This window comes from Xiphophorus couchianus, chromosome 20, assembly GCF_001444195.1.
Source record: "Xiphophorus couchianus chromosome 20, X_couchianus-1.0, whole genome shotgun sequence".
Lineage (NCBI taxonomy): Eukaryota > Metazoa > Chordata > Actinopteri > Cyprinodontiformes > Poeciliidae > Xiphophorus > Xiphophorus couchianus.
The window spans coordinates 8,751,533-8,778,578 of NC_040247.1; the positions used below are offsets into that span (position 1 = coordinate 8,751,533).

The 27,046-nt window shown below is 35.7% G+C and overlaps 1 protein-coding gene across 1 annotated transcript; it reads right to left on the reverse strand.

Moving 5' to 3' along the window:
* Window positions 1-637: 637 nt before the first annotated feature.
* Window positions 638-26,916, reverse strand: LOC114135604 (serine/threonine-protein kinase 4-like). Its single transcript, XM_028003026.1, has 11 exons — window positions 26,497-26,916; window positions 21,501-21,581; window positions 20,434-20,562; window positions 20,190-20,304; window positions 19,477-19,641; window positions 19,064-19,231; window positions 18,768-18,905; window positions 18,266-18,397; window positions 17,979-18,174; window positions 9,915-10,066; window positions 638-4,042 (listed from the first exon to the last, which is right to left on the reverse strand). The coding sequence occupies exons 1-11, from the start codon at window positions 26,538-26,540 to the stop codon at window positions 3,884-3,886; spliced, it is 1,479 nt and encodes a 492-aa protein (XP_027858827.1). The 5' UTR covers window positions 26,541-26,916; the 3' UTR covers window positions 638-3,883.
* Window positions 26,917-27,046: the final 130 nt, after the last annotated feature.

Here is a 27,046-nt window from a genome sequence, read left to right on the forward strand (position 1 = left end):
GACAAGAAAAGGCTTTTAGAAAGTCAAGGGGACATGGTGCCTAGTTGCTCTGTCCGCTGTTCAAAGTTGAGCTAAAGTGAGAGGAGAAAATGAACCAACAGAGGCAGGAAAACACCTCCTCATGCAAAGACAAATATATGCTTCCAGCTTTTATTTTATAGTGGAATCTAAAAGTTTTCCTACTCCAATTCTTCAGAGCTGGTGCAGAAGCCTCATAAGTTATTTATTTGATTCAAGTGTTTAGAACCATAGGAGCATCTAAAACATCAGAGACCAAAAAAGGCAATTTTTACATCTTTTTCTCTCAAGTTAAAAGCATAAAAACATTCCAATATGCATCCATAGGATGGAAAAAAGTGACCAATTGTTAAAACCCGCACATGCACAGTTAAAAATTTGGGAAATCCAAACAAACAAAAACAAAAACGGTAAAGGTTCAGGTTAATATAATTTATAAACATCTATCTTTGAAGAGAATATGTTAATACATTTATGTTAATCTTAAATAAATTTCTGGGTAAAATATACAAAGTATTCAATGTTAACTCACACTTCTAAAATTCAACCACAGGTAATTTTACAAGGTAATTATTTCATAACGTTTCTGTTTAGGGGCAGCAAGAAAAACACAATCATGTTTAGTTTGTTTTTTTATTGAAGAAGCAAACAAAATACACAAACCAAATACCACGGATAGAAATATATGCTTGACCTGTACTGCATGCTGTACTTTAAGGCAGATACACCTCAGAGTAACGAGTAAACTCACATGCAGACAAGCTGTTTTGTACTTAGAGGCAGAAAAGGAAATAACTTCTAAACTCCTGATTTATTTATACTAAAAATCTGTCAGATTTTAATTGACTGAGCCACTGACTGAGCCACATACTTTCTAATAAATCCTACATCTATTCACAATTTAGCCTTTTTTTCCCGATGTTTAGTTATGAGGTTTAAACTGTTTCTAAAAACACTGCATTTTCATGAAAAGACATACACAACTGAAAAAGAAACAATTCCAGCAGAATAGTGGCAACATAACATCAGCAGGATCACATTGTAAATTACAGTAATTAATTCCAATTGTACACGTAAATAATTTAAATAACAAATTAAATGACCCATAAGCTGCTTTAATAAAATTCATTTTCTCTTTCCACAGATCAAAAGTTTACTGCTACTGAAAACTTTTGGAGAAAGTTTTCTTTAAGGTTGTGGAGCTGCAGCTTCCTGCTGAGGTAAAGCCGACCTCCTTGCTGTTGTGAAAGTTAAATTGTTGCTTTTCAAACAAGACAAAAAAAAAAAACTTGCAACATTGCAACAAGTTTTATAGCAACCTTTGCCTTCTGTCTGTTCTCCAGTGATTTTGACTTCGCTCAGCAGAACTCATTCTCCAACTAAGTCAATAATATTAAGGCTACATTAATATTCAGGAGTTGCCCTTTTTCTGTGCTGTTGTTAACAAAAAGGTGAGGACTGGTCACAAAAAGAAAAAAAAAAAAACAGTGCATTCAGAGTAATACCACTGGCTAACGTAAGAATCCCTTTAGCTTGTAACAAAAACAGAAAATGAGTCTTATCACAGAAAACCATGGCATCCACAGAACAAGCTCAGTTAATTACAGCATATAGTTGAAGGGATTCCCTCCATCATCAAACACCCGAGCTCCTCTGCAGTCTAAAACACAACCACCGCACACGGCCACATGTTTTTCTTACAGTACCTACGGACGTCATGCGGAGCATTTCTGAACAACTACAGTAGTTTCTCATCGTCATTATTTTTTCACCCCTGAGGAGTTGCACGACCTGAGAAGCTTGTTTTACTCTGACACAGTTCCTAAAGGTTCTCTTCCTTTATGACTGTGTCGACTCTAAACCTACGTAACAAAAATATACTCGGTCCCTTTACTTAGTTATTTCTCTTCTGTGCTGGATGAGAAGCAGATATGTACGACATGCTGGCAAATCTTAGGAATGTTACAAGTAAAGCTGGATCAGATCTGGACTGAGGCCCTTTGGCAGCTGCTTAAAAGTTAAGTTGAAGAAAAAAAAAGAAGCTGTGTTAAATCTGGTCTATATACTTGTCTAGTTGGGGTTGTTTTAAAGGTTAGTTTGGAATTATAAACACCACAGCAAAAAAAAAAAAGAAAAACATTAAAAGGGCACTGGTGGTTAAAAAAAGGCAAAATTATTACATTAAACTCCCTTTAAAAAGTTTTTCCGCAAACACAATCATAAAGTTTTGTGACTCATCACTTAATGACGTTTATAATCCTAAGAGCCACTAATGAAGACCAAAGAGGGAAAAACAAATGAAACTGTTTTAATTTCTGCCTATTTAACATTTCAATGTGATGCAAAATAATGTGAAAATAATTTCAACCACCACAATGAAATAGGTGTAAGTAAATCTTTGAAGGACATTACTGTACGATGATTTAATTTAAACTAGAATTGTTGAGTTAAAATTGCTCAAAGGCAGTGTAAACATTGGAAAATTCCCCATCTCTGTGCTTTTAAATACTCATAACTTTTATGAGTGTTTGTCTTGTCTTAATTGATCCTCAGATCACTCTTTAAAGGAATGTCTACTAAGGCAACAGCAGACAAACACAAACGGTTCAGATACAAAGTTGAAAATCCAGAACATAAATTTGAAGTGAGGAAAATCATAGAGGGATGCCGACATTGCTGTGATAGAAAAGAAGGAAAAAGTGGGCTAATACTAACAGACATCGTCGTAGCAGTCGCATGTTTTCGTAAAATTGTGCAGCTTTAATTCCGGGCAAAACATAAAGCTAAAGATATTTGTGCCATAATCCTATAAGTTAAAAATAATAAATCTGCACAGTAAAAAAAAAAAAAACTTTTAGGAGAAGGCAACATAGCCAACATTATTCAGGCATGAATCATATTGTGAAAAACAGCAAAATAAATTCCTTAAAATCTCACTGCCTCCTGTCTAATGTTTTTGCATTTTGTCTCTTTAAAGCAACAGATTAGTGGAAAAAACAGTCATGTAATGAGGCACACAATGAAAGGGTTTCAGGTTTTCCTATGTATTATACAAAAACCCAGTTTTACATTCAAAGTTGAGGGTAAAAATTACAAACGAACCGAATTAAAGAAACTGAGGTTTCATTAACTATGTGACCAAGTAAACTACGTTGAGGAATAAAAAATAAGCTTGGTCTGTAAGTTTTAATTCTCAGCATTAATTTAGCTACAGCTGGTTGGGAAGGCCTCAAACTGGTTTGAATCCAAATTAATCTTTAAGATGTAAATTGGTCAAGCTGCATCCAAAGGGAGGCCAGTCGTATGCTGGGTGAAAATTTAAAACTCTGTTCTGCTCCCTAGTTTTTTTTTTCTTGCTGAAATGAAGTTATTTGATCCGTTTCTTGGTTTTCACACTCTGAGGGTAGAAACACTAAAACATTTAGCAGCAACAATGTTTTTCCAGCGCTGAGAGCAAACCCTCATTACAAGTACCCACTGACAACAACAAAAAAAAAAACAACTTAAAGGGATGGTCTGAGAAAAGTCAGTGTCACTTTAGACAAAAGCGTGCAAGCTTAAAATAAGATGAATAAAACCTCCAGATCAGGTGTTGAAATAAAACTCACTTTCTTCAACTGTCTTTTTTTTTTAACTAAATGAGCAGTAAGAGTGCAGATTCTCTCAAATCAAACCAACATTTTGTTGCTGGAGGTTTGTTTGAGTTCAAGTTCCAGATCCACCTGATCCACAGCCTCCCAGATGTCACATCCAGCTGCATTAAAGCATGTCCAGCCATCAGGAGGAGACATCTGTTAAAACAGCAATTAAAAAAAAAGAAACCATCCTGTTGTGTTCGTCCTGTGACGAGCTCTGCAGATCCTTCTCAGAAGTTCTGGTGAAGTCGCTTTTTGGCCGCGATGGCGTCGAGGATGGGCTGCCGCTTGGCCTGGTAACGCTGGCGGATCTCCTCTATCTCCTGCTCCATCTGAGGATCCAGGGAGGCGAGCCTCACCCGCAGCTCCTCCACTGACCACGTACCGACCTGCACACAGAAAGACCAAACTTCGTCAACTCAGTGATTATGTCATCGTCCGCGGGCAGCAACTATCCAAAACAAATGCTTCCCAACACAAATAAATTTTCTGGTGGTATGTTGTAAATGGTCATAATAAATGTTTTTGTTTTACTTAAAAGAGAACACTTGTAAACAAAATCTAATATGCTTCTATCTAATTCATAGTTTAGAAGCACCAACTAGTGTGAAGACTTCTTGGTAAAATAATCAGTTTTTTCTAAGATTAGTCTCTACAATATAAGGTGTTCACTGTTACTGATAATCTTGTTACAATATTTACAATATATGTAGAGGAACTCTGCATCATATATCCAGGCTGATCTTTGGTCAAATTGCCATTGAACATGGAATTTTATAACATGCTTTATAATCTAAAATACTCATATCGGCCAAACCCAGGTTGGATTTCTCTACACTAAGCAGAGAGTTAATAAAAACACAGTTTGTGATCTGTTATTTCACTGATAAATTTTGCATTAAAGACACCATAAATGAGGTTCATCAACACTGCAGTACTTACAAAGGTCAACCTGGATTGAACTGTTCTAGACTGGTCACTTATAAAAAAAAAAAACAGTTTGATTTACAGAATATCTCCCATCTTTCTTTCTAAAGGCAAAAGAGCAATGAATAAAAAAAATCTTAATATGATTGAGCGTTCCTCAACTCACATTTAGTTGGAACATTAAGTCCCTTAACTCCACGGTGTCTGAGTGTACCCGTTTTAGAAATGGCATTTATTGCCATGAATTCGGCATCTCTTGCTGTTGCAGGTCTGTGACTGGGAACGGTGCCTTCTTTAGCTTTCCCCAGGAGGTTTCCCCTCTTAGCTTTTACCAGCAGCACATCGCTCTCAAGCTATTTATTACCTACGATCAATAGAGCTAAAATTACACTGATGTCCTAGTCCACTACACAGAGTCCAACGAAGAAACACTGGAAGGTCCTGCAACCGGGCGACACTAGGGTTTGAGATTTAGCTGTCACTGAAGGGTCGGTATCTGCATGAGATTTTCCAAGAGCAACCCAGAAGGATTATTAGAGCAACCCTGCAATTATATACAGATAAAATGAAGCAGAGTGTTGGTACACTCAATGAATTGTCACCTAGCGAGCGATTCATTTGTGTTTTCACCTTGAAAACATTCAGGGTTCTTTATCTTTTGATTTATACACAGTTTGGGTATGTCATGTTTTTAATCCAGTTTGAAGTGAGAGTTTAAAGTTTAAAGTAATAGAACAGCATAGTGTCAAGCTGCCATGGATTGTTAACGGTTATAACATAAATGTGCTTTTCTAATCTGAATTGGAGCGCAGTGACTTGGCCATGCATCATGCATTGTAATTAAGATTTAAAATATTGGATTAAAGTCAGGCAGACACAAAACCTCGTCTGACAAATTACTTTGAACTGATCATCAAAAAGTAGAAATGCTTAAGTCTTAACTGAATCAATGCATGCTATGCTATTATAGATGTGTTCATAAAATATTCCTAGAGTCAGCTTTAATAATTTTTAATTAGTTTAAATAGAACAGAACTGTTTCAAAGTCAGAATAAGTGTAAATGTAACAATGATTGATTTTTATGTATTAGTTAATGCTACTGTTTCAGGCACTTTAAACTCATATTCTCAAATATTTTGCTTATGATTGCCTGAGAAACTTTCACTTTTCTTAAAACTAAAATCATTCCTATTACGGTGTAGATGATTGCTGTGCTCTTCCCAGCACACATGCCCTTCAAAAAGACACTTCATGGATTGTTTAACTGATTGATGAATTTTTAGCACATAGTCTGAGTCTATTTTCCAACACAGCATTACAAACATTTGAAAATATATATTTTATTTGCTCTTAAATGATTCATCAATTACCAAATCGATTGGGTAATTGCAATATTATGCAAATTGGATATTCATTTTGCATAATATCCAAAATGAAAAATCTGCATGTACAAGCAATCTCGATTGCTTAAATAAATAATCTTGACAAGTCTTAGCTTTGATCCTCATATTTACTTTTCTGTCAGAATAATTACAAACAGCTCTGGTTTCACTGAGCCTTAGTCTTAAGGGTTGATCGGACTTTAGAGCAATAATAAAAAGCAGCGAGGGGAGAGGAGGATTGAGGGGCATGAAAGTTGAAGAATAAAAATAGACGTAAAGAGGACAGAACAGAGTGAGACACTGGTTCTTCTACATCTGCTTCTAATGAAATATTTAGGTTATAATGTTCAAAACAAATATTCTGTGCTGCATTGTCTCATCACTAAAGCTGCTAAATCAAAAACCTAAACAGAACCCTAAATAAAGAAAGACTTAGATATTATGTAAACTGAAAGTCCTATTTACTATTATTACACATTTTATTACAAAAAATATTGTGATTAGTCAAATTAACATAAAGCAAGTCCTTTCAACCAGAAACCTCTAAACTCAGTTTTAAAATGTTTAAAAATATGCCTGTAAATAAATGATGCCGTTTTCAACCAATAAGGTAACTACGTAAAAAAAAAAGCCTGCAAATAACAAAAACAAGTTGACAAATCTGAAATAAAACGAGGCCAACTGGAAGCCGTCAAACTGTGTTAATGTATTATGGGATGTTTTTTTAATCCCTTCATTTGCAAGTCTAATGGAACAATACGTCTCACCCAGTAGGATTTATGTTAACTAGTAAAGCCTTTTTGATCTTCTAACACACCGGCAGTTGTGGTGCTGTAAAAGTGATCACATTTAATCATTTTCATCCATTTTCATAAGATGTTGACTAAAATAACTACTTTTAACAAAAAATATCATAAAACACTGTAGTAAAGATTATTGTGGTCTCTAATTTGTTTTTGTACTTAAAAACCTGTTCCTTACATGTTCTGTTAAATACATTAAAAAAAAGACATTATCAACACCAACGTGTTGAGAATACTTACAAGATTAAGAATTTTAATGACAGGTATAGGACATGATACAAAAATTGGAAAAGCAATAAGTTAAAATCCACAGTAAACAAAAGTCACATAAAATCAAGCCAAAGTTCTCCTAAAGAGAAGAAATGAGTTTTTAACCAAGATTTAAAACCGTTGTAGAGGTGGAGTGACCGTGGACATGGAGTTTGCTCTACATCATGGAAAAGGAACGATCACGTTTCCACCTCAAACAACTGGTTGGAATAGAGAGAAGCAGCTGGTCAGTGATTATGAGGTGATAAGACGACTTAACTGCAATTATTCGCGTTTCAAATTTAAAATGAGGATGAAATAAAACTTTGATTATATAAGAAAATGTCATAACCCCCATTTCAAAGTGCTTTACATCATATCAAACACAGAAACACAAAGTCATCAAGTGGGGGGTTCTTGCTTTTGCATCCATAAAAGGTTTACCGGTTACACTCCTACTGTGTTATATGGAACGAAATACCTATTGGTATTTTTATTCCCACTCACGCTCGCAATCACGCAGTTTAAAACGATGTAAACAGTCTTTCAACGGGCTTCCAGCACGAGGCTCCGAACACCTCTTTCACGGAATTTCGAGCAGGGACTCCGTCGTCCCTCACAGATTTTTGTGCAATTCTATGGTACCTGTTAGTGTCTTGAATTTACAGGGTTTCTGTTACCATCTGTCAGAGAGTAAGAATATCCTGTCACTAAGAGTGTGTTATGTGCAAACAACAGTAAATCTGACAGTAGGTGATACAGTGCATCTATTTAAGAGAATCTATGGGGAAAAACAAAATAAAATCTGGGTCAAGTTACCCATCACTGACAGCAACGGAAACAAAAACAGAAAACCTTCAAGCAGCAGAGACCTAAACCTCCAGAGGTACATGTAACACACAAACCGGCAGCTCATCAAAAAATTATGAAGCCACACATGCATGTTTATACCAGCGCACAAATATAGCTGTTCTGTTTTTAGACACAGACTTATATGGCCTTGAACAGTGAATAAAAACTATAATTTTTTGTAATCATTAAACAACTACAATTATATATTGTAAAAACAATATCCCTGTATGTTTTCTATGTTTAATTCCACTTTTATTAACATTGTGCTGCTGTAACCCTGTTTTTGTTTACAAAGAAATTTAAACAAAACTGATTCAAACACAAATATTTACTAATAGTTTCATTAAAGCTGCGCAGAGGAAGAGTGAGAAACAGCATTTGATGAACATGTAAAGGTGAAATGGCAGTCCTGTTAGAGAAACCATCCTATATTTAAAGGTCAAGTATTTAATATTTAATTCAAGTAGCAGCTGCTTGCTCTGTGTAAATGTCTCTGAGCAAGACAAACACCACCTGTATTTTCACAGTAATGTAACTTCTGAAGAGGTATTCATAACGCTGAAATACATTACTTATGTTTCCATCCAAATGTCCAGGAATTTTGAATTAACTTTTAAAATGTTCCAAAATAAAAGAAAAAAAAGAAAATAAAAAATATGAATTAGATGTATTTCCATACTGATTTGGAGCGAATCAACTAGTATCCGCAAAGCGTAATTTTGCCAAATGTTGACATTAAGCCTGGCTGTGATACATAGGAAGTGGAGATTGTGAACTAGCATGGACCACACATCTGAGAAAAATTAAGAAGCTGTCAGCAATGTTTGCAAAACTATATAGAAACATTTTAGGTCCTCTGATTTTTTCCGAACTTTTTTTGCCAACTACATATTTTTTTTGCCTGGGACAGTAAGTTGTTTATAAAATACAAAATACAATAAAATAAACAATATTCACATTATATTCCTTACATGTGTAGCAAATAGATTATTCAACTTATAATATTTACATTTTGCAGAAAAGGGTAATGAGTCACGGCAGCTTTACATCCTGCCATCTAATGCTGTACTGAATCTCTAAGCATGGAGCTTTACAATCAAACTAAAAGCTCATTTCCAACATTTTTCTATTTTTTAAATAAGCCTAAAGCTTCTTGTTTTGTCTGGTGCCAGAGAAAACCCCAACCGCATGTGATACTGTAATTAAAATGTGAACATTTCTCTAAGACAAGACAAAGATTTTCATTCTATTAAACTACTGTTTGTATTGCAGTAAATTTATTTCCAGTCTTAATCAGATCAACTCCAACATATTGCTTTCGTTAATTGGACCCAGTGAGAGGCCATCCAAAGGCAGAACGAGTTAACGAGCACTGAAGCAGATGTTCTAGAATCAAAAGCAAAAGAAATACTGACTGACAGGATATGCGGCACATACAGCGGGTGTTGGACCTCAGGTTCAGTTTCACACTATTCTGAACCACAGATGTAACTTAAAAGTTTCCCATTACTGTTGGGCATATTTGCAAACATATTGGTGAGTGATAAATGTGAGATAGCATGTGTTTATTTCTGAAACTGGGCAGAAATGTAGATCTGCTTATAAAAGAGCTTCACCAAGCAAAAATGTTTCTCTGCAAATAAAACTTGCCCACATTTAAATGAGGTATTGTAAAGGAATGCCTGTGCACATTTATTGGTATTTTTGACAATTACAACTTGAGCAAATTTCTTGAGATGCAAAAATAATTCCCTTCATTTTGATGGGTATCTTTGCTCCTACGTGCATTTGGTGCAATATGCTTTGTGAATTCAGAGCAGGCACAAAGCAAATTGTGGAAGCAGAAAACTTCCAAAAATAGAGAAGATTGCACTTTTTGAATTCCTCCCAGAGTGAGTTACAGCGTCATAAAAGCACAACCAGATACCCATCAGCTTGAGAACACTTCTGCCTCACAGGACACCGAGTGCTTGGTAAAGTTACAATAAACACCATGTTTTCCCCCCTTCTCTCTCTCAGCAGTTTGAAGAGTCAGTTTCATACTTACCATTTCAAGATCTCCTTCACCAGGGAGTTTGCGGTTGTCTGCATTGTTTTCTCCACGGCGTCCTCCATCATTGTGATTGTTTACCTCCTTCTCTTTCTGCTCAAAGTACTCCAGAAAGGAAGGTTTGGCTGGCTGCATCGTCTCGTCTCTCCCTGTATGGCACACAACCAAGTCAACATTTATTTGACTGTGTAGCAAAGCTCAACATATCACATGCTTTCTGCTTTACATCATTAGCATAATGAAAATCTGGGGGAAAAAAAGTTACAATAGGCAACAGAATTGGTTGGATTTGATTCAAACTTAAAGCACCAGATGCTAATTCAATCATATGATGTGGTTATTGTTGCGTAACAAAGCAAAAAAAAAAAGAAAATCACATTGTTGTGAAGTTAAAGTGAGGGTGGATTTAACAGTAGGTGAATTTGGGATATCTGGATGCAGCAAAACAAGACAATACTTTCCTGTATTGTCTCATAAACAGAATGAGAAGTTTTTTATTCTCATTCCGTTCCAATAATCATCTTTAAATCTTAATAATTACAGCAGAATTTCTGTTATAAAACAACTTATTTGACTATAGGTTTATATATATATATTTTTAATCACAGTACATAGCATCCATTTAAGTAATTTCCTACATTGTATTGTTTTTAATGTAGAATGATTATTCCACATCAGCTAGTATTATTAAACTTGATTAAATTAATACTTTTCACAAAGTTTTCCCCCTCCAATCATGTTGAAAAACACGCTTATTCATGGATATAGAAAAAATAGTAATCAACATAAAATAAAACACTACACAGTTACATCCTAGAGCTAGAATCAGCATACAAATGAGGCTAGCACAATGCTCAGAGTTTTGATACTTTTAACTGCATGCATAACTCTTGTATGCAATTCCCCTAATCCCTTGATTAAGGGAACTACTGCAGGATACTGCTCACCAAGCCAGCATTACTGTTCCTACTTACAACAATTTACCTTCACAGGGATCAATTAAATGCTAAATTATTAAAGCAGCGATAAACTGAACCATAAAGCAACACGACAAATGTGATAATGTGGGGAAAAACCTAACCTTTAAGTCTTAAAAACAACAATTATGTTGAACAAACAACAAAACAGATTTGATCACTGCTTCAATAAAAAAAAGAAACATTCTGAGAGTGTAAACCAGATAAAACTAATAAATAATACAACAAAGTGTGCATAGTATGTCCATTATTGGACTGCAGGATAGAAAAGCCGGCCAGTTATAGCATTTTATCATTATTAATGACATCCTTTTTGCAACACACACATAGCAACTGAACAGTTGTGAACAAAAACACACAAAAAAGAAGACAGAACATTGTTTGATATCAATACTGATATGTTAATTAGTGGCCAACATCGACTGGTACCAATGTTAATATGTTGTGCATGTTGTGGTGATGTGTGCATTTTAAAGCAACACATTTTTTCAAAGAAATTAACTAAAGATGGAGGCAAAAAATTACACTAATGTAGGGAGAAAAATAAGTCTGAGTAAGTGTAAATGTCAATACAATTTGAGTTGAACTTGTAAAAAAGTGTGTAAATGGGTCAAAAATGGGAGGAATCCTATGTAATCGTGCATTGTATAAAAAAATTACCAACACGGATGCATCTATATTAGTTTCTTTGGTTGTATGGGAGTTGAAACAGCTGCACTAACTGTGTGTCACAAATTTTACTCGTGTGAGTGCACCAGTGGAATAAATCAGTGAGTGTAGTTCAGTGTTGGACTCATGGCTTTAATAAGCTGTGGTGTTATCGAGGGAAAACTCCCACGGCCTGCAAACATCAGAAAGAAACGACAGCCACAGTATGAATATTGTGAAAACCGTTCATGTTTCTGCTACTAATTTAGAGTTTTCATCGGAAATCCTTTTCACTTAATGAAATATTTAATTTCACAAAAGCATATTTTATGATGAACCTTTCAACATAGCATTATCCCACCGGAAAGAACAGGAAAACATAAAATTCACAATTGCACATAGGTGCATTTAACCAGATTTGTGATCAATAATGCAATTAAAGAAATGGAAAATTAATACTTTGAAAGCCATACTCTTTCTTCAGTCATTTTAATGATTCAACACTCAATTAGCTCATGGCCCACAATGATGCTTAGCTTTTAATTACAAGACTTTAATAATAATATATCGGGGCTTTCTGCTGACTGAATCTAAAATAAATTCTGAAGAATCTCTTGTTTACTCCAGGTTGGACTTTATCATCATGGGAAATGCCAGTCCTTTATCACACAGTGGCAGTCAAGTCTAATTTAAATGTATTAAATAAATATTCACAGTACAAATACTACTAAGGAACCTGGTGCTTTTAAGATGTGCCGCAGAATATGTGTGATCAGAAAACAATGTTGCAAAGATTCTTGCATTACGCTAAAAGCAATCCTTAAAATATAGATGTGATGATCACCATTTGAACCTGAACAATTATTTTCAAAGTGATAGAGCTATCAAAGAGTAACCATGCACAGCTGAAATAAAATGACCATATACAGTATATGATTAATGTTAGTCTATTGATGTGTGAGTGATTTGGTCTCAGGTTGTAAAATTATTTTAATCTAAACTCAGATGTGCAAAACCACACTACAAACATTTATGAAACATTCAAGACAAAATTAAAACTTTATTTTGGAACAAAAACAAATGCATCTTCTTAGACCCTAGATACCACATGAACAAAACAAAAAAAGGAGATTAACTTGTAAGGGGTTATGTGTACTTTTTGCAACTTGCTGAAACAGGTATTGCAACATTTTATGCATCTGTAAATAATTAATTTGTAAAGCCATTGGTGAGGAACTCTTAATATTCTAGAAGAGACTACCAACAGTGAATTTAAATTGACATAATTTTAAATTTCTTTAAACTTTTTCTGCTTTATGAAATTGTAAATCCTCAGTTCTGTGAGGAACTAATAACAGCAGCTCAATAAATAGCAGACCAGAGTCAATATTATTGCCAAATATACCCAAAGCCTGTTTTCATGAGAATATATATACATATGCAGTATATATAAAACAAAAACATCTGAGGTCTTGTGCTGTCCGACAAGAGCTTCTCTCACTTATTCTCAGACACTGAGCTTAAAAAAGTCCTAAGTTAAGGAAGCTTTCCATAGTTTCCCAATATGGAGATGTCACCCGCCCACCTAAAATAATCAGATAACTGAAGGTCAGCCCTATAAGAAATCATGATCTAATATCTTTTTAACTTTAGTTCACCATCTGCTGCTGTTTGGTAACTTCAGCAATTATCTGACTGTCCAAAATATTTTCAGCCGCAGCTTCATAGCCCTATAAAGTGTGACCTGCTGTGCTTTGTTGCATCTCCGTGCCAACCAAATGTGGAGGGAAGCAAATTAGTGAGCAGTATTAAATGCATCCTTTCCTTTTAAAAGTTTTACAGAGAAGTTTTGCTCTTATTACTGTTACTGTGAGGGAAACCCTGGAACAGTGGCGACATAAGGAGAAGATTCCTCCAGCAAAAACATCAAAATGACTTAAGGACTCTGTTGAGAAAATGTTGTAAAATCAAAGTGGCTTACAGCAATCACGTACAACAAAACGTTTTTCAAAGACTGGCCCAATGCCGTGCCTAAACAGCAAAAGAGCTTTTCCCTCTTTCTGCTCATCTGTTGAGCCTTTTTCTGACGCAATAGTTACAGTATGTCAACGTGAATCACCCCTCTGCCCCCCTCCCTTAACTCCTCCATCTTTCTTGCCGTTATAAAATAAGTTCATCATCATCTACTGTAATTACTGCAAAGCATTTAATGAAACATTTCAAAAATTTAAGTTTTGCAGTTTAAACAAGTTAAGCCGTAATAAACTATCGTCCATTCCAACCTTTTTATACACATTTAAGAATTTTACAGTAAGAAAACCATAGTAATGTTAAATATATGACAATAACTTACCATACATTTCTTTTAAAAAATTGTTCTATGAAAATTTTTTAGTGCCCTGGAAAATGTAACTGTCTCCAAAATGTTGATGTAATGCACATGTTACATTGGGCAAAGGCTATGAAGCATTTGTTGTATGAGGCCAGAATGAACCAAGAATAATTCTAAAAATAACGTCTACCCAAATTTCAATATGAAGATGAAATATTTTGGATGTACAACACATCAGCAATAACATCAGTATTGGTCAATGTTCGTCACTTAACAGCATACTGATATTGGAACAGTAAGTAAAATTGTTAACCGATATTTATGTCCATTTTGTTGTTTATGTACGCGTCCTGGGGGGGAGGGGATTGGTCGTGTGGTATTAATTCGGGCATGTGATAGTAACGCAGTGCATGATTGTGGTTTTATTTATTTATTTTTTCACAATGGTGTTTAGAGGGTGGGAGAATATAGACATACAGCATATGAGTAATACTGGTAAATATTTGTGTTTGGCCATAACAATGTTGGATATTGATATTAACCCAAATTTTCATATTGGTGCATGTTGGGTAAATTGTATTATTAGTATTATCAAATATTCGTTGTATCATGTAGCCTTGTAGTTACATTTAGATAATTTTACTTATATGTTTTTTCTCTTTTACTCCTAATTTAAGTATGGGTAATGTTTCTGTGTGTTAAATAGCTTTGATCCTGTGTTTGTTTAATAGGTATTTAGACCTGACATTGCATCTGTAAGAAATATACTTTTCCTAATAAAAACCACAAAAGTCTGAGACCAGAATAAAATTTTGGAAGCAAAGAGACATTTTAGGGGAGCTCTGTTGTAAGGAAGAAATTGATTCCTTTAAACCCAAAGTTCTACAATGCCTTGCTTTAAACTTTTCGGTCTCTAATTGGGGGAAAAAATTCTCTGTATTACAACATTCTTTGTATAACACAAGAATATAAATACAGGAATGACTGTTTGCTTGAGCCCATCTTCATTATGAAAAAAAAGTTCTAGCAATGCTAATGCCACGAAAGTAGTACAGCTACAACTGAACTTGAAAATACATTTTATTTTTTCCACTTAAAATTAAGACTATACTTAGAAAGCTGACTGAGACAAAATTATTTTTGTTGATCACACTGGCTTGTAATTTAGATTTGAAATGAAAATACAAATCACAGATCCCTTTTCTGCTTTATGATACAATTTAGCCTTGCGCTAAACAATTGCCATTTAACTTGACATAAAACAAGAAAGATAGTGAATTTACATGTCTTCAACAGATTGATCTCTTTCAGCTTTTCCACTAAAGGGCTGCCACAGCGGATCATCAGTCTCCATTTAGTTCTCTACAAGAGACCGATGCAAATGAAAACAATCAGGAGACTGATCCAATTATTTGTGACAGATTAGAGTCAAATTTAATACAGTATATTTACATAACTAGATTAAATTGTAATTTCTCTAAACTGAACAAAAAATTTATTGAACTAAATTATTCTGCATTTAAACAGATTTAAATTGAAACTATAAAGCATATAGCATCTAAAATAGCCCCTCTGGGGTTTGCTTGGCTATTCTTCTTCTTAATGAAAACGTAAAATTATTGAGTTTGAAAAAAAGAATGTCAGATTTTAGGAATTAATTTTGAAGTAATCTGGTATGCAGTAAGCCTAGAGGATGACGAGGTAAAACACTTTTTATGAATCAGTCTGAGGGTTAGTAGCTAATCAGTGTAAATAAAAAGGCTTTTTATTTTTTAGTACTATTAGAGGAAAATCGATCTCTGATCCAATCCTCTAAATCCTCCGGGGCCCTGCACCATCAAATCAGAGTCATTAGTTTGGTGAACAGGCAGAGACAAACGCACACACAACATTAACACCAAAAATTAAAGAAAAATCCTTGATTGCAGATGCAAAAAAAGAGAGATGTACACAGTAAAAGACACAACAGCAGCATGTAGCCTTGTGATGTAATTATGATTTCCTAAATGTTCCTGTGTTAATGCAGTTTAAAGTGCAAGTAGAAGGGATCCATACTAACGCAATGGTAAGAAATCAGATTGGAGAAGCTAGTGTTCGTGTGGTTGTGTGTGTAGAGCTTGTGTGACTTCAAGATTTGTCATTGTTCATGAAACTTCGATGAGGTAATCCTTAAACATGGGCGTGTGTTCAATGGATTGACATTTTGGTCTCATAAATGATTGTTTCTAAAATGTCTTGCATCAGTAGTGTGTATTATATGCCTCTAAAAACTCTCCACCACTTGGATAATAAATTATATTGATGTAATAACTTGTTTTTTGGGGGAAAAAAAGCAAAATAAAACAGACTTTGACAAAGTAATATCCATTAATTAAGAATATAAAAATAACTAAATGACAGCAAGTATATTCACCATTTTCTGGTTTGTGCTAAAGCACTTAGTGTAAATATGTCTCAAACAACTTTGCACATGTGAACACTGCATTTTTTTTCTCCATTCCTTCACAAAACAGCTTAAGCTCTGTCTAACAGGTTACTTGGGGACAAAGCATGAAATGTACATCAGACTGATTAGCCTCCAGAATTTGGTAATATTTTTCTGTGATCATCTTTGCAAGCCTTTCAGGGACATCAGCTGAGAAGAAGCCCCAGATAATGATGCTACCACCACACTTTCCATTCTGTCTTCATGGTGCAGCAGGAATACTGATGAATTATAAACCAATGTTTTCACAACCACTTCACACACATCAGTTATTCACAGGTAGTGTCTGTTTCACTAAGTGTAAGGCTGCAGCCAATGTAATACCTTTAAGACTGCATAGGAACTCTGATAGAGATTCTTGTAAAAAAACGTTTAAAACAAAAATCACATTAACATGACTATATTATGTGTCCTGATGTCAAAGCTGACTTTATTCATATTTTTAGAGAGGTAGGTTTGTCTGTTATTGACTCATCACACCTCTGAACATTTCTGGGCGTTCTGCAGCTCACCTAAAAGAAACACATTTCTGTTTATAATAGTAAGTGTTACAAAGCTTCTCTGAATTATAAAAAAGTATCATTGGACATAGTGTAGGAGGTTGTTGTATTACAGCATTAAGTTCTACAATAACTTGTATTTTTTTTTTCTTTACACCCGAGTTTTTAAGACAACAGCATGCATTGCTCCAGTCATGCTTAGTCAAACTGCACACATTCACATGTGCAATGCTTTCATTGGGGTTAATTTTATGCCTATAAAAACAAATGAAAAGTCCACCCACAGACTCCCAGCACACACAAACAGAATGCAACTCTTATAAAGCCTCCTTGCCAAAAGTACCCAAGAGATCTAATGCTTCTCACTCCCACACCGCAGACTCTAAATTGATGCTGCACAAATATACGGTAATCCAGGCGGAACATGTTAGGATAAAAAGAAAATTGATAATTTAATGGCTGGAATAGCATATTCTTGTGTTTAAATAACTTTGTTCAAGTCTGACTAGAATAGTAATAATTCACAGCTTGCAGGATGATTTTCCAACTGTAAGATGTTAACAAAAAATGAAGGTTCAGGTTCCTGAGAAAACATGTGTTTGTAGTTAGTAAAATAAAAAAAGCGCTTAAAAAACCAACAATTATAAAGCACTAAACTCTAGTATAGGGTACAGTAACCTTCAGGATCATCATCATTCTGGAAACCATTTCCTTGTGAATAAAACATAACAGAAACATTTTTAGAAGTGATTAGATTGTCTTGTGGCAAATGTCTATAATAGACCAATTGCCTGTAAGAAGAGTAGCAACTGGGACTATGTTCACGGGTACTTTACGCCCCCTGGTGGATAAATTACCTTAGTTCTACTGCAAAGGGACTCAAATTATGTATGAGAACCATAGAGAATATCTATGAAAGTGAATATGTGCTGATGTAAGGAAAATTTTTAAATATTTTTATTCTTTTGCCTTGTTTCTTGATTAGATTAACTGATGAATTTAAGGTATAATTTAAATTATTTCCAAAAACTGTTAACTTATTTTTTTTTTTTAAATCAACCACGAAACAAAATAAAACAATTTTATGCATGTTAGTACAACTTGCTTAGAGAAACTTACTTTTCATGGTACCGGCCTCTTCCTCATCATCAGAGTTGATGACCATGGTGCCAAGCTGTGACTGCATGGTTCCTGTGTCCTCGTGTTCGATCATCGTACCGCTAAGCGAACCTGCTAAAGAACCAGCTGCTCGGATGGTCCCTGAATCACCTGTTCCGGCCCGAACCATCGTCCCCTGGTCAACCTCATCCTCATCCTAAAATAAACAGGAACTACGTTCATTTTACTGCATTGAAAAGAACGAACAAGCAAAAACAGTAGGAGTCAAGTTCCTCCAGAGCTTCTACCGAATTGTTATCATCTTCAGCATCTTGTTCCGCCTGTTCCGCCTCCTCTTGCCTCTTTAGTTTGATCTCCATGGCATCTTGTATCAAGGCCCTTAAGACGGAATTGGGCTTGGCTGATTTGATAAAAGGATGCTGTGGGGAACAAAGACGAAAACATACATTAAATCTGAAATTCATCCAATCTTTGTTTTCCTGAAGAATAAAAAGAGTTTATTGTCATTGTAGAAAGCCAAAAGACATCGTTTTTTAATCTTAAAGATGTTTAACAAAAACATTCATGATTACACGCAACAAAATATTTCCAAAAAGTTAAATATAAAATTATATGGACAACTCTATGTAAAGTGGTTGAACATATTTCACCAAGCCACTTCAAGATGACTTAACAAAAAGAAAACTATCAGAATTAGGAAAAATACGCATTTTTACTGCTAATGAGCAATGCAACAACTTTAGATAACGTCACCCGGTCCTAGAATGTTGCATTAGTAGATCACTTTACCTGTAACAGCTGTGTTGCTGTTGCCCGGTTTTCAGGGTTTTTTATCAAACACTTTTTGATAAAGTCTAGAAAATCTGGTGACCACTGATCTGGATTTCGAAATGTTGGGGGAGGGTTGGTGGGAATCATGAAGATGGCCTGAAAGAAGAAAGACTATTAAGTATTAAGAAATCTATTCAAAGCCTCATACTAAGTTCAAATGCAAAACAAATATTTAAAAAATGCCTGTGTTCCAATTATTACTGTAGGTTTAAACTTTTTCTTCCTTAACATTTAGAAAACCAACAGACTCTCACCCTCATTGGGTGAATATCAGCATAGGGCGGTTTGCCCTCAGCCATCTCTATGGCTGTAATTCCCAATGACCAGATGTCAGCCACACAGTTGTAGCCAATCTCCTGTATGACCTCTGGAGCCATCCAGAACGGCGTGCCGATGACTGTATTTCTCTTTGCCATGGTGTCCTACAGAGGACAAAAACAAGATAGAAAAGATTTACGGTAAAATTAAAATACACTGTTTAAATAAGTTCAGTGACATCACAGCAATAATTATAATCACCTATGATGTCCAAATACATTGTGTCTAATTACCAACTCTGCATAATCTAAATAGTTTTAAGCTATTATATAATATATTTTTTTATATATTTTTTCAACTAATGTTAAATATATGACTAATTTGATTATGACTTTGGGTCTCTGCTTACTGTTAGCTGTCCAGCAACTCCAAAGTCAGCCAGTTTGGCTTGACCTTCTGTGTTCAGCAGGATGTTGCCTGCTTTGATGTCTCTGTGGATTTTCCTCATGAAATGAAGATACTCCAGACCCTTCAAAGTTGAATGGAGAACAGTGGCATTCTCATCTTCTGTTAACTGTAAAGCATAAACAAACACAAAGAGCGATTACAAGTAGGCCTGAAACAAGTAGATTAATTGTAATGAATCAATTATTGTCAACTAATTTAGTAATTGATGAATTGTTAACTGGAATATGCAGACTCAAATTGCTGAAAAGAAAAACAGACAGGGCAATATCTAAGCCAAAACTCTATAATAAATATATAAAAATTATTTTTCATTTACGATTAAAATCATTTTATCTGTTACACCCAAAACTCCTTAAGTGACATAAATTTTGCTTTAACTACCTCAAATTATGCAGTATATACAACATTTTCATAACTGATTATGTACCTGGAAAATAAACAATACTGTCCCTTTAAATATTAAAATGGACTTCTGAGGAGATAAAATCTTTCTAAATTAAGTCATTAAAATCTTAATAGAATGAAACATTCATTCTTTGCTCTCCGATACTTGATGCAGACTAGTGCCCACTTTTTGTTGCACAAACAAAACCCAGGCATCTGCAGGTGTGTGTGTTTGTGTGTGTAGGGGTGAACGCTTGAGTGTTACATTACCGTCTTGTTACGTATTCGGATGATGTCAGACACTGATCCACCACCACAATATTCCATGACGATCCACAGGTCACGGTTTTTGAAGTAGCTGCCGTAGTATCGCACCACATGGGGACTGAACACAGAAATGTGGCTGTCAGACTTTTGTCTATCCATATGGACTATCATCTCATTAGGTAGCTCTATGTCACAGAGGTGATGCTGTTACTAATTCAGTGAAACACACAATCCATTATATGCATACCTGTTGCATTGCTGCATGATGGTGATTTCTTTGAGGATCTCCTGAAGATCAGACTCTACAGGAACTTGTTTGATGGCTACAATCTCTCCTGTTTCTTTGTGGTTGGCCTTAAATACACAACCATATGACCTGCAGACAGAGTTCATTCAGGACATTTTCTTTGTTGATCTTATCTGTAAAGACCTTTAAATAACTAGCTGGACAAGTAAACCCACATTATCAGTCAGTAAACAACACTTTCAAAGCATCCTACAACATCAGATGATACAATTTGATTAATTCCTCTATTTTTTATATATGAAAACCTCAGAATTTGGCTCAGAAAAAGTTGTCATGACAGTTAGAGCAGTTAAAGACATCAGTCAGTACAGACATTTTTGTGTTTCTTAATGTGTTCTGCTGCTAAATATTTGCTGTGCTTTGGCTTTTAGGTAGGAGGAACTAACAACTATCAGTTGTCACCATCTGTCACTTTCGAAGATCCGGCTGAACTGCATTATTGTCCACATCGCTTCAAACACGAGTGTTTTCATTGTCTTTTTTTGTCACCTTCTTAACTGATGGAAAATATTTCAAAACCAAAAGCATAAATACACCACAGATGAACCTAAGTCACATCAACAAAGGTGCTATTAATGATTGATTTATAAAGATGAGGAAACAGAACACTAAATAAAAACTGGATTCCATGGAAATTCATTCAGTTCTGCCCCTCCCTGATGACACGACTGGCATCAGTTGTGACACATGCATACACGGCGTCAATCAGCTGAAAACAGGAAGAGCGTTGAGAAACAGGATATGAAGAGGCGCTGTTTAGACTGACAGGCACAACAGAAGGGAGGAGCTTTCTGGCGAATGAGGAGGGAGAAATAAATGAGGCAGAAACACTGACAGACCTTGAGCGCGATGGCGTGACTAACAGAGAAAGTATAAAAGAAAATAGGAAACCAAAGCAGATTGCCAGCAGACCTCAGATCCCCTTTAAATGCAGGCAGATTTAGACATCAAGACGGTATCATTTATCAGGCCTGTGTAATCAGTTATCATCTTACTATGTGACTCACCCTTCACCCAGCTTCTCTAGGACATCAAAGACTTCCTCCGGCTGCTTGGTAAGACTGTCCTCACTCAACTTCTTCAGCTGTCTGTAAGGACAAGAGGGAGATAGATAATGGTTTGCTGCTGGCAAATTAAGAGTCAAACAATCAAAGCAGGGGAGCAACTGGAGAATGCTTTCAGCAAGGCAATAAAATATTTGTAAATTGTTCCTCTTAGTCATAAAATATAAGATAAAAATAGTTTTAAAGAATCAGATATCCAAGTTGCCACAAATATCTCTAAATAATTATTTTAAAAATTTGTTTTTGTTTTTTTTAGTTGCTACCCAACAAAAACAGAAATGCTTCTGAATCTATGGTCAAGAATCTGCCTCAGGAATCACACATTTTCAAACTAAAGACCTTCAGAGAAGAGCTGCAGAAAATAAAACTAATTTGGTGTTTCATATCTCCAAGAAAATAATCAAACACTCAAAAAAAATCATTATAAGCGCAATCAAAGTAATTTAAATAAAGGTTCAGTTGTCCTTCTGGCAGATATCTGAAAACTCTTTATCCGAGATAAAAATATCCTCAGCTTAGAGACTAAAATAGATCTGAACACTTCCAAGACAGACCATGACGAGTCGATTTTCAGATAAAGCAGAGAGGCAGGAGGAAGTATCAAATTAAAATCAGTGCCAAGATGCTAAGTCGGGGCTCCTGTGATGTTGATGTGGGCGGATTAGACCACCTGCTTAACTCAACGTATCTGACCAGCCTCAGCAGTCTGTTGTGTTGGGGATTAATCAGCCACTGCTAGTTTTCTTCACTGTTCTTGGAGACTCTAAACCAAGAGTGTGAGACCAAAACATTAATGTATGTTTTTGAAGAATTGCAATTTTTTATACTTGTTACAAAATAGTCCTTTTTTGAAAATATCATAAGCTACACAACTCTCTTATTAAAGAGAGATCATTGCTCAGTACGTATTTGGTTGTTCTACAAAACCTCTGCACCATAATTCATACTTTATGAAACCCGTCCCAGGCTGAGGTTAAGCTGCTGTATGAACTCTAAGCCAAATGCAACAGAGAAACAGGAGCCCACAAGAAAATCATAATCTGCTTTTCAAGCGAACCCAGTGAACTCCCACTGAAAAGAGAGGGGACACTAAATGGTTATTTTTCTAAATTTGAAACATCCCCCCTCACCCGTTAGTCATGTCCATTTTCCTCCTAAAAACAAAGCTGTAACACTAAATGGGCCATGTAGCTTCAGCTACACCTTGTTCATGTTCTCTCAAATAAAAAAACAATCAGAAAAAAGGTTTGACAACCATTTTTAAGCTGGATTTCTGTTGGATTCAATAAACATTAATTTGTGCCTTTTGAGAAAGGCTAAATATCTGGCAATAAAATCCTCCCAATTTGGTTCATGGTGTCCTGCATTCTGGACCTTGTAGTTTTATCGCAGCGTAATAACGCTTCATGAACTACAAATCACAGAGCAAATGAATTAATCCAGAACAAAATATGGATGGAAACACAAACTAACTTGAGCATTTAAGATGAAGCTTGACACCTAGTATGGGACTTCTGGATATGTGATATTTTTAAAGGTTTTGTTTCTCTAGTGGCTGTTATTCCAGAGCAGAGAGAGAAAGGGAAGAGATGCAGCAGATGGCCAGGGGCCTGGAACTGAACTGAGGAAGAATCCAGAAGACTGTAGCTTCTGAATATGGAGCATCTGCTCTACCACTGAACCCTGTGGCTCCCCTGGACATTTTAACATGTATAAAATTCAGAAAATTAGAACCCTGGCAAACTTAATTATTAACATTGTGAAAAATGACATCCCATAATGTCAATCAGGCATAATGCCTTTTAGTCCAACAATCAATATTACTTTCATTAAATTCATATGTACTGGTGCGAATCCTGGACTATTACATCAGGAATATAATAAATCAAACACTTTAAGCAAGTCTTTTTTTAATTATTGTCTTGTCAAACATTTTGTGCAAATTGTAGACTGCAATTGCTATGTAGCTTTACAATTATTTATTTATTTTTTAAAAAAAGCTGATCAGTCTCAGTTCTAGTTCTTTACTCTTGTCAAAGAGACTCATAATTGCTGAATAACTTCACAAACTTCAAGCTAATACATGTCAAACGTGTTAATTCCAACGCCACTCTTGAATTGACTGGATGAGGAAACAGCTGATGACAGAGAGGACATGATAACCAGAGAGCTGCAGGTTTTTACCAGCATCATCCTGATAAGTGAGCAGAATAGGAACTCCTCAGTTCCTACTGCCAAACACACTCCGCAAACTAAGCTAAAAACTGGTTCCTATTCTAAACAAATTAATGCATCAACAAAAATTATGTGTTGGTCAAAGAAAGGAACACTTCAATTCCACACAGTTTTGTCAAAGGTCACCACCTTGGTTTAAACACTGCTGAGTAACATAAAAAAAAGAAAAAGAAACTGCATAAACCCTGTCTGTCTACTGCACTGCTGTTTGTATCGAGATAATTTTTAAGTAATAACATTAGCTTAACATTATTCCTAACCATAGGGTGGAATACTTTGAACCTATAAGTGTTTTGTGTTTGGTTCTGTTAACTTCTAATAATACTGAATGCTTTTATAAATAAAGGTTAAGGGAGATCAAGCAAAGGAGGCTGACTTCTTCTGCTTAAAACTACAAAGACACTTTTCTGCAAATCTGAGCCACTCAATGAGAGACATTTGCATTCCTAAGAGGCTCAAAAATGGGAGCCAGAGTTGTGTTTTTATTGGTATCTGTCAGTTAGTCACTATTAAACTCATGTGACAATGTAACAGTGGCAAAGGCACCAGGCATGCCACCAGAACCAAAACCAACCCACATGTACACACAGGCACCAAACAATACAGGATAACAGCTACATTCACACACAGACTCAGTTGTTAATCTTCTGATCATGCTAATAAGTTGGTTGCACAACATTTATATTAACAGAAATAGTATTTGGCTAACAGCAGTATAGGCCTGCCAGGGTCAGCTGGTGAAAAGAGGAAACATCAACCAGGCCGATTACAAATAACAGAGTAATAACTAGCTAAGGGTGGCTCAGTTTGGTTAATAAATGTGACTACAACTATTTGCGTGCATGAAAGTTGTTCATCAACTCATAAACGTAGCTTTGGAACATTTCAGCTGGATTGTTAGCAGCTTCATATACTTCAGTCTTGAGAGCAATAATCTGAGCACAGCTAGTCTGTCACTTGTCAGATGTGAAGGAAGCTGCAGCAGCAAATACCATCTCTTTTTCATTGTGACATCACTGAAAACAATGAAAAACAAAGATCTACTGTACATGCACTGAAACAAACTACATTTTTGTAAGTTGTGCACATTTAAACAGGTCAACATTTTTAAAAATTGGATTTCCAAAATGAAGTTGCATGGCAACATATTTACAAAATATGTAAATATGTCTTATTCGGATACCTGAACTAATATGCCTAACAAAAGTTCAGTTGTAGGAGCTAAAACAGTTGAGTCTAAGAGGAAGCAGTGGCAAAGCCCCAATGCTGCTAGCAGACATAATCCAGTTGGAGCACAAGCAAGATTCCAGATAACCTCTGAGTCCCAATCCAAAGCAATTAAAAATTATACAGTAAAAAAGAAAAAAAAAGTTACCTGATCATGCATTATAGCAGTACATAATATCTGAAGTGATAAAATAATTATTCTGATGGTAGTCAACATTTTATTTCTAAACATTTAAAATATGGAATAATGACAGAAGCCTCATGTAACTCTGATTAATGCATGGACAGATTAATGTAAGTTACTTTTAACTAGAGTTCAGTAAATCTAGAGTCAGAATGAGATGTTCCATTCCTTCAGTGTTGATGTTCCTCATGTTTGAGACGTTTCTGTGCTTTAACACACCTGAGTCAAATAAATGGGTGGTCAGAATGCGCATCTATGCTGAGGAGATGATTACACCTCTTGATTCAAGTTTGTTGGACCAAGGACTTATCTAAAACAAGACTGGCTCTTAAGCACAGAATTTGTCAACCTCTTAAAGTTTGTGAAATTGTTTAATGTTATGGTTTGTAAAACTCTGGAAGTTAGAAGCAAGAGTGACATAATAGTTGATACAAAAAGCAGCATTTAAAAAGTGTAACAAAAAAAAGTCCCAATAGGGACTCAAAACCAGCAGAGATGACCAACTTTAACCCACTATATAAATAAACAGCACGTACTGGCCCCATTTTCTGCCACAAAACCAGTTACGGTATATGTTCTCATATGCCTGACATAAATTAAATTTCTCACCTCAAGTTTCAAATTACAGAACAAATAAATGAATTCTCTTAAACCAGTGCCGATTAAGGTAGCTAGGAAAAGATCCAAATAGAGTTAGGTGATTAAACTGGATTAAAGGGCTTCTGATAGCAGCAAGCCCTGAGATTTAAGATCAAGATCATAACAAGGTTCCTAAGCCAGTTCAAGCAGAGGACCGTGACAGTATTCCCGTTTAAAATGAGAAAATGACAAATTTTGCAACTCTTCTTCATGCGACAAAAGAACACAATTGTAATTCTTGGCTCGTTTAAATTTATCAGTCTATTTTTACTAATCAGCGAATAGTCTAAAATGAAATTTAAAAAAAATCAACAGCAGCTCATGGCCAGGCTGGTAAGAAACAGACCAAAGGAATAGCGCATTAAATCAATGAATGTTGGTATAAAAGACAACTGAGCAATTATAAATGCACCAGATAATTTGAACTAAAATATACAAAAAATATCTTTTTTCGACATTATACCAAGTTCTAAAGGAGTTGAAATTGATCATTTTACGTTATGAAATACAACTTACTCACAAAGTGTCTGTGGGTGGGTTTTTGGCAACTGATATCTGACCCAGCTCTGAACTTAAGCATAACACCAGGCTAACGCTTAGAAAGACAAAAATCATAAATACGCCATGTGTTTACGCCGTTATTATTGGCTTTACCTGCGAGGGTTATTCCTCATCTGCACTTTCTCTTTGTTCTCCATGTTGCCTCCTTCAGTTCCCCAGGACTCTTCTGATTCAGGTCTGGAGTCAAACTTGAACCGAGCTGGTCAACGTCAAGTAGATGCTAGCAGTAGAAGGTCGCCGTCTGCTAGTCTGCTAGCAGCGGCAGCTAACGCGCCGTTTCACAGCAGCGTCCCGGGTGACGATCCTCCCGCTGCTGCTCGGTTGCAGTAAAAAACGCCGCGTTGCTTTACCATTCTGTAAGACTGGGTTCACACGATAAAAAACGTTTAGTCAGGTTGTGGTATCCTCGCCGCTAGGTACATCCTTTCCCTGTGCCTAGGCAACTTTACACTTGTTTGGCAGCCGCTCTAACATCCACCTGAGAAAACCAGGAAGTGCTGAGAGGAGTTGGACAAGAAGGCGAAGGCGGCGCAAACAAAGAGTGCAATGCAGAGTTTCATCAGCAGGGGGCAACAATTACACATAAAACATTTACATTTAGACCTCCAGCTTAGCTGCAAGATTTCTCATGTATAGTATATTT

Coding starts and splice junctions, on each gene's coding strand:
- LOC114135604 (XM_028003026.1), bottom strand. CDS start 26,540: ATGGAGAACAAAGAGAAAGTGCAGATGAGGAATAACCCTCGCAG. Junction 20,305..20,433: donor ATCATGCAGCAATGCAACAG/GTATGCATATAA, acceptor TTCTGTGTTCAG/TCCCCATGTGGTGCGATACT. Junction 4,043..9,914: donor GTGAAGGAGATCTTGAAATG/GTAAGTATGAAA, acceptor TTCTGTGTGCAG/GTCGGTACGTGGTCAGTGGA.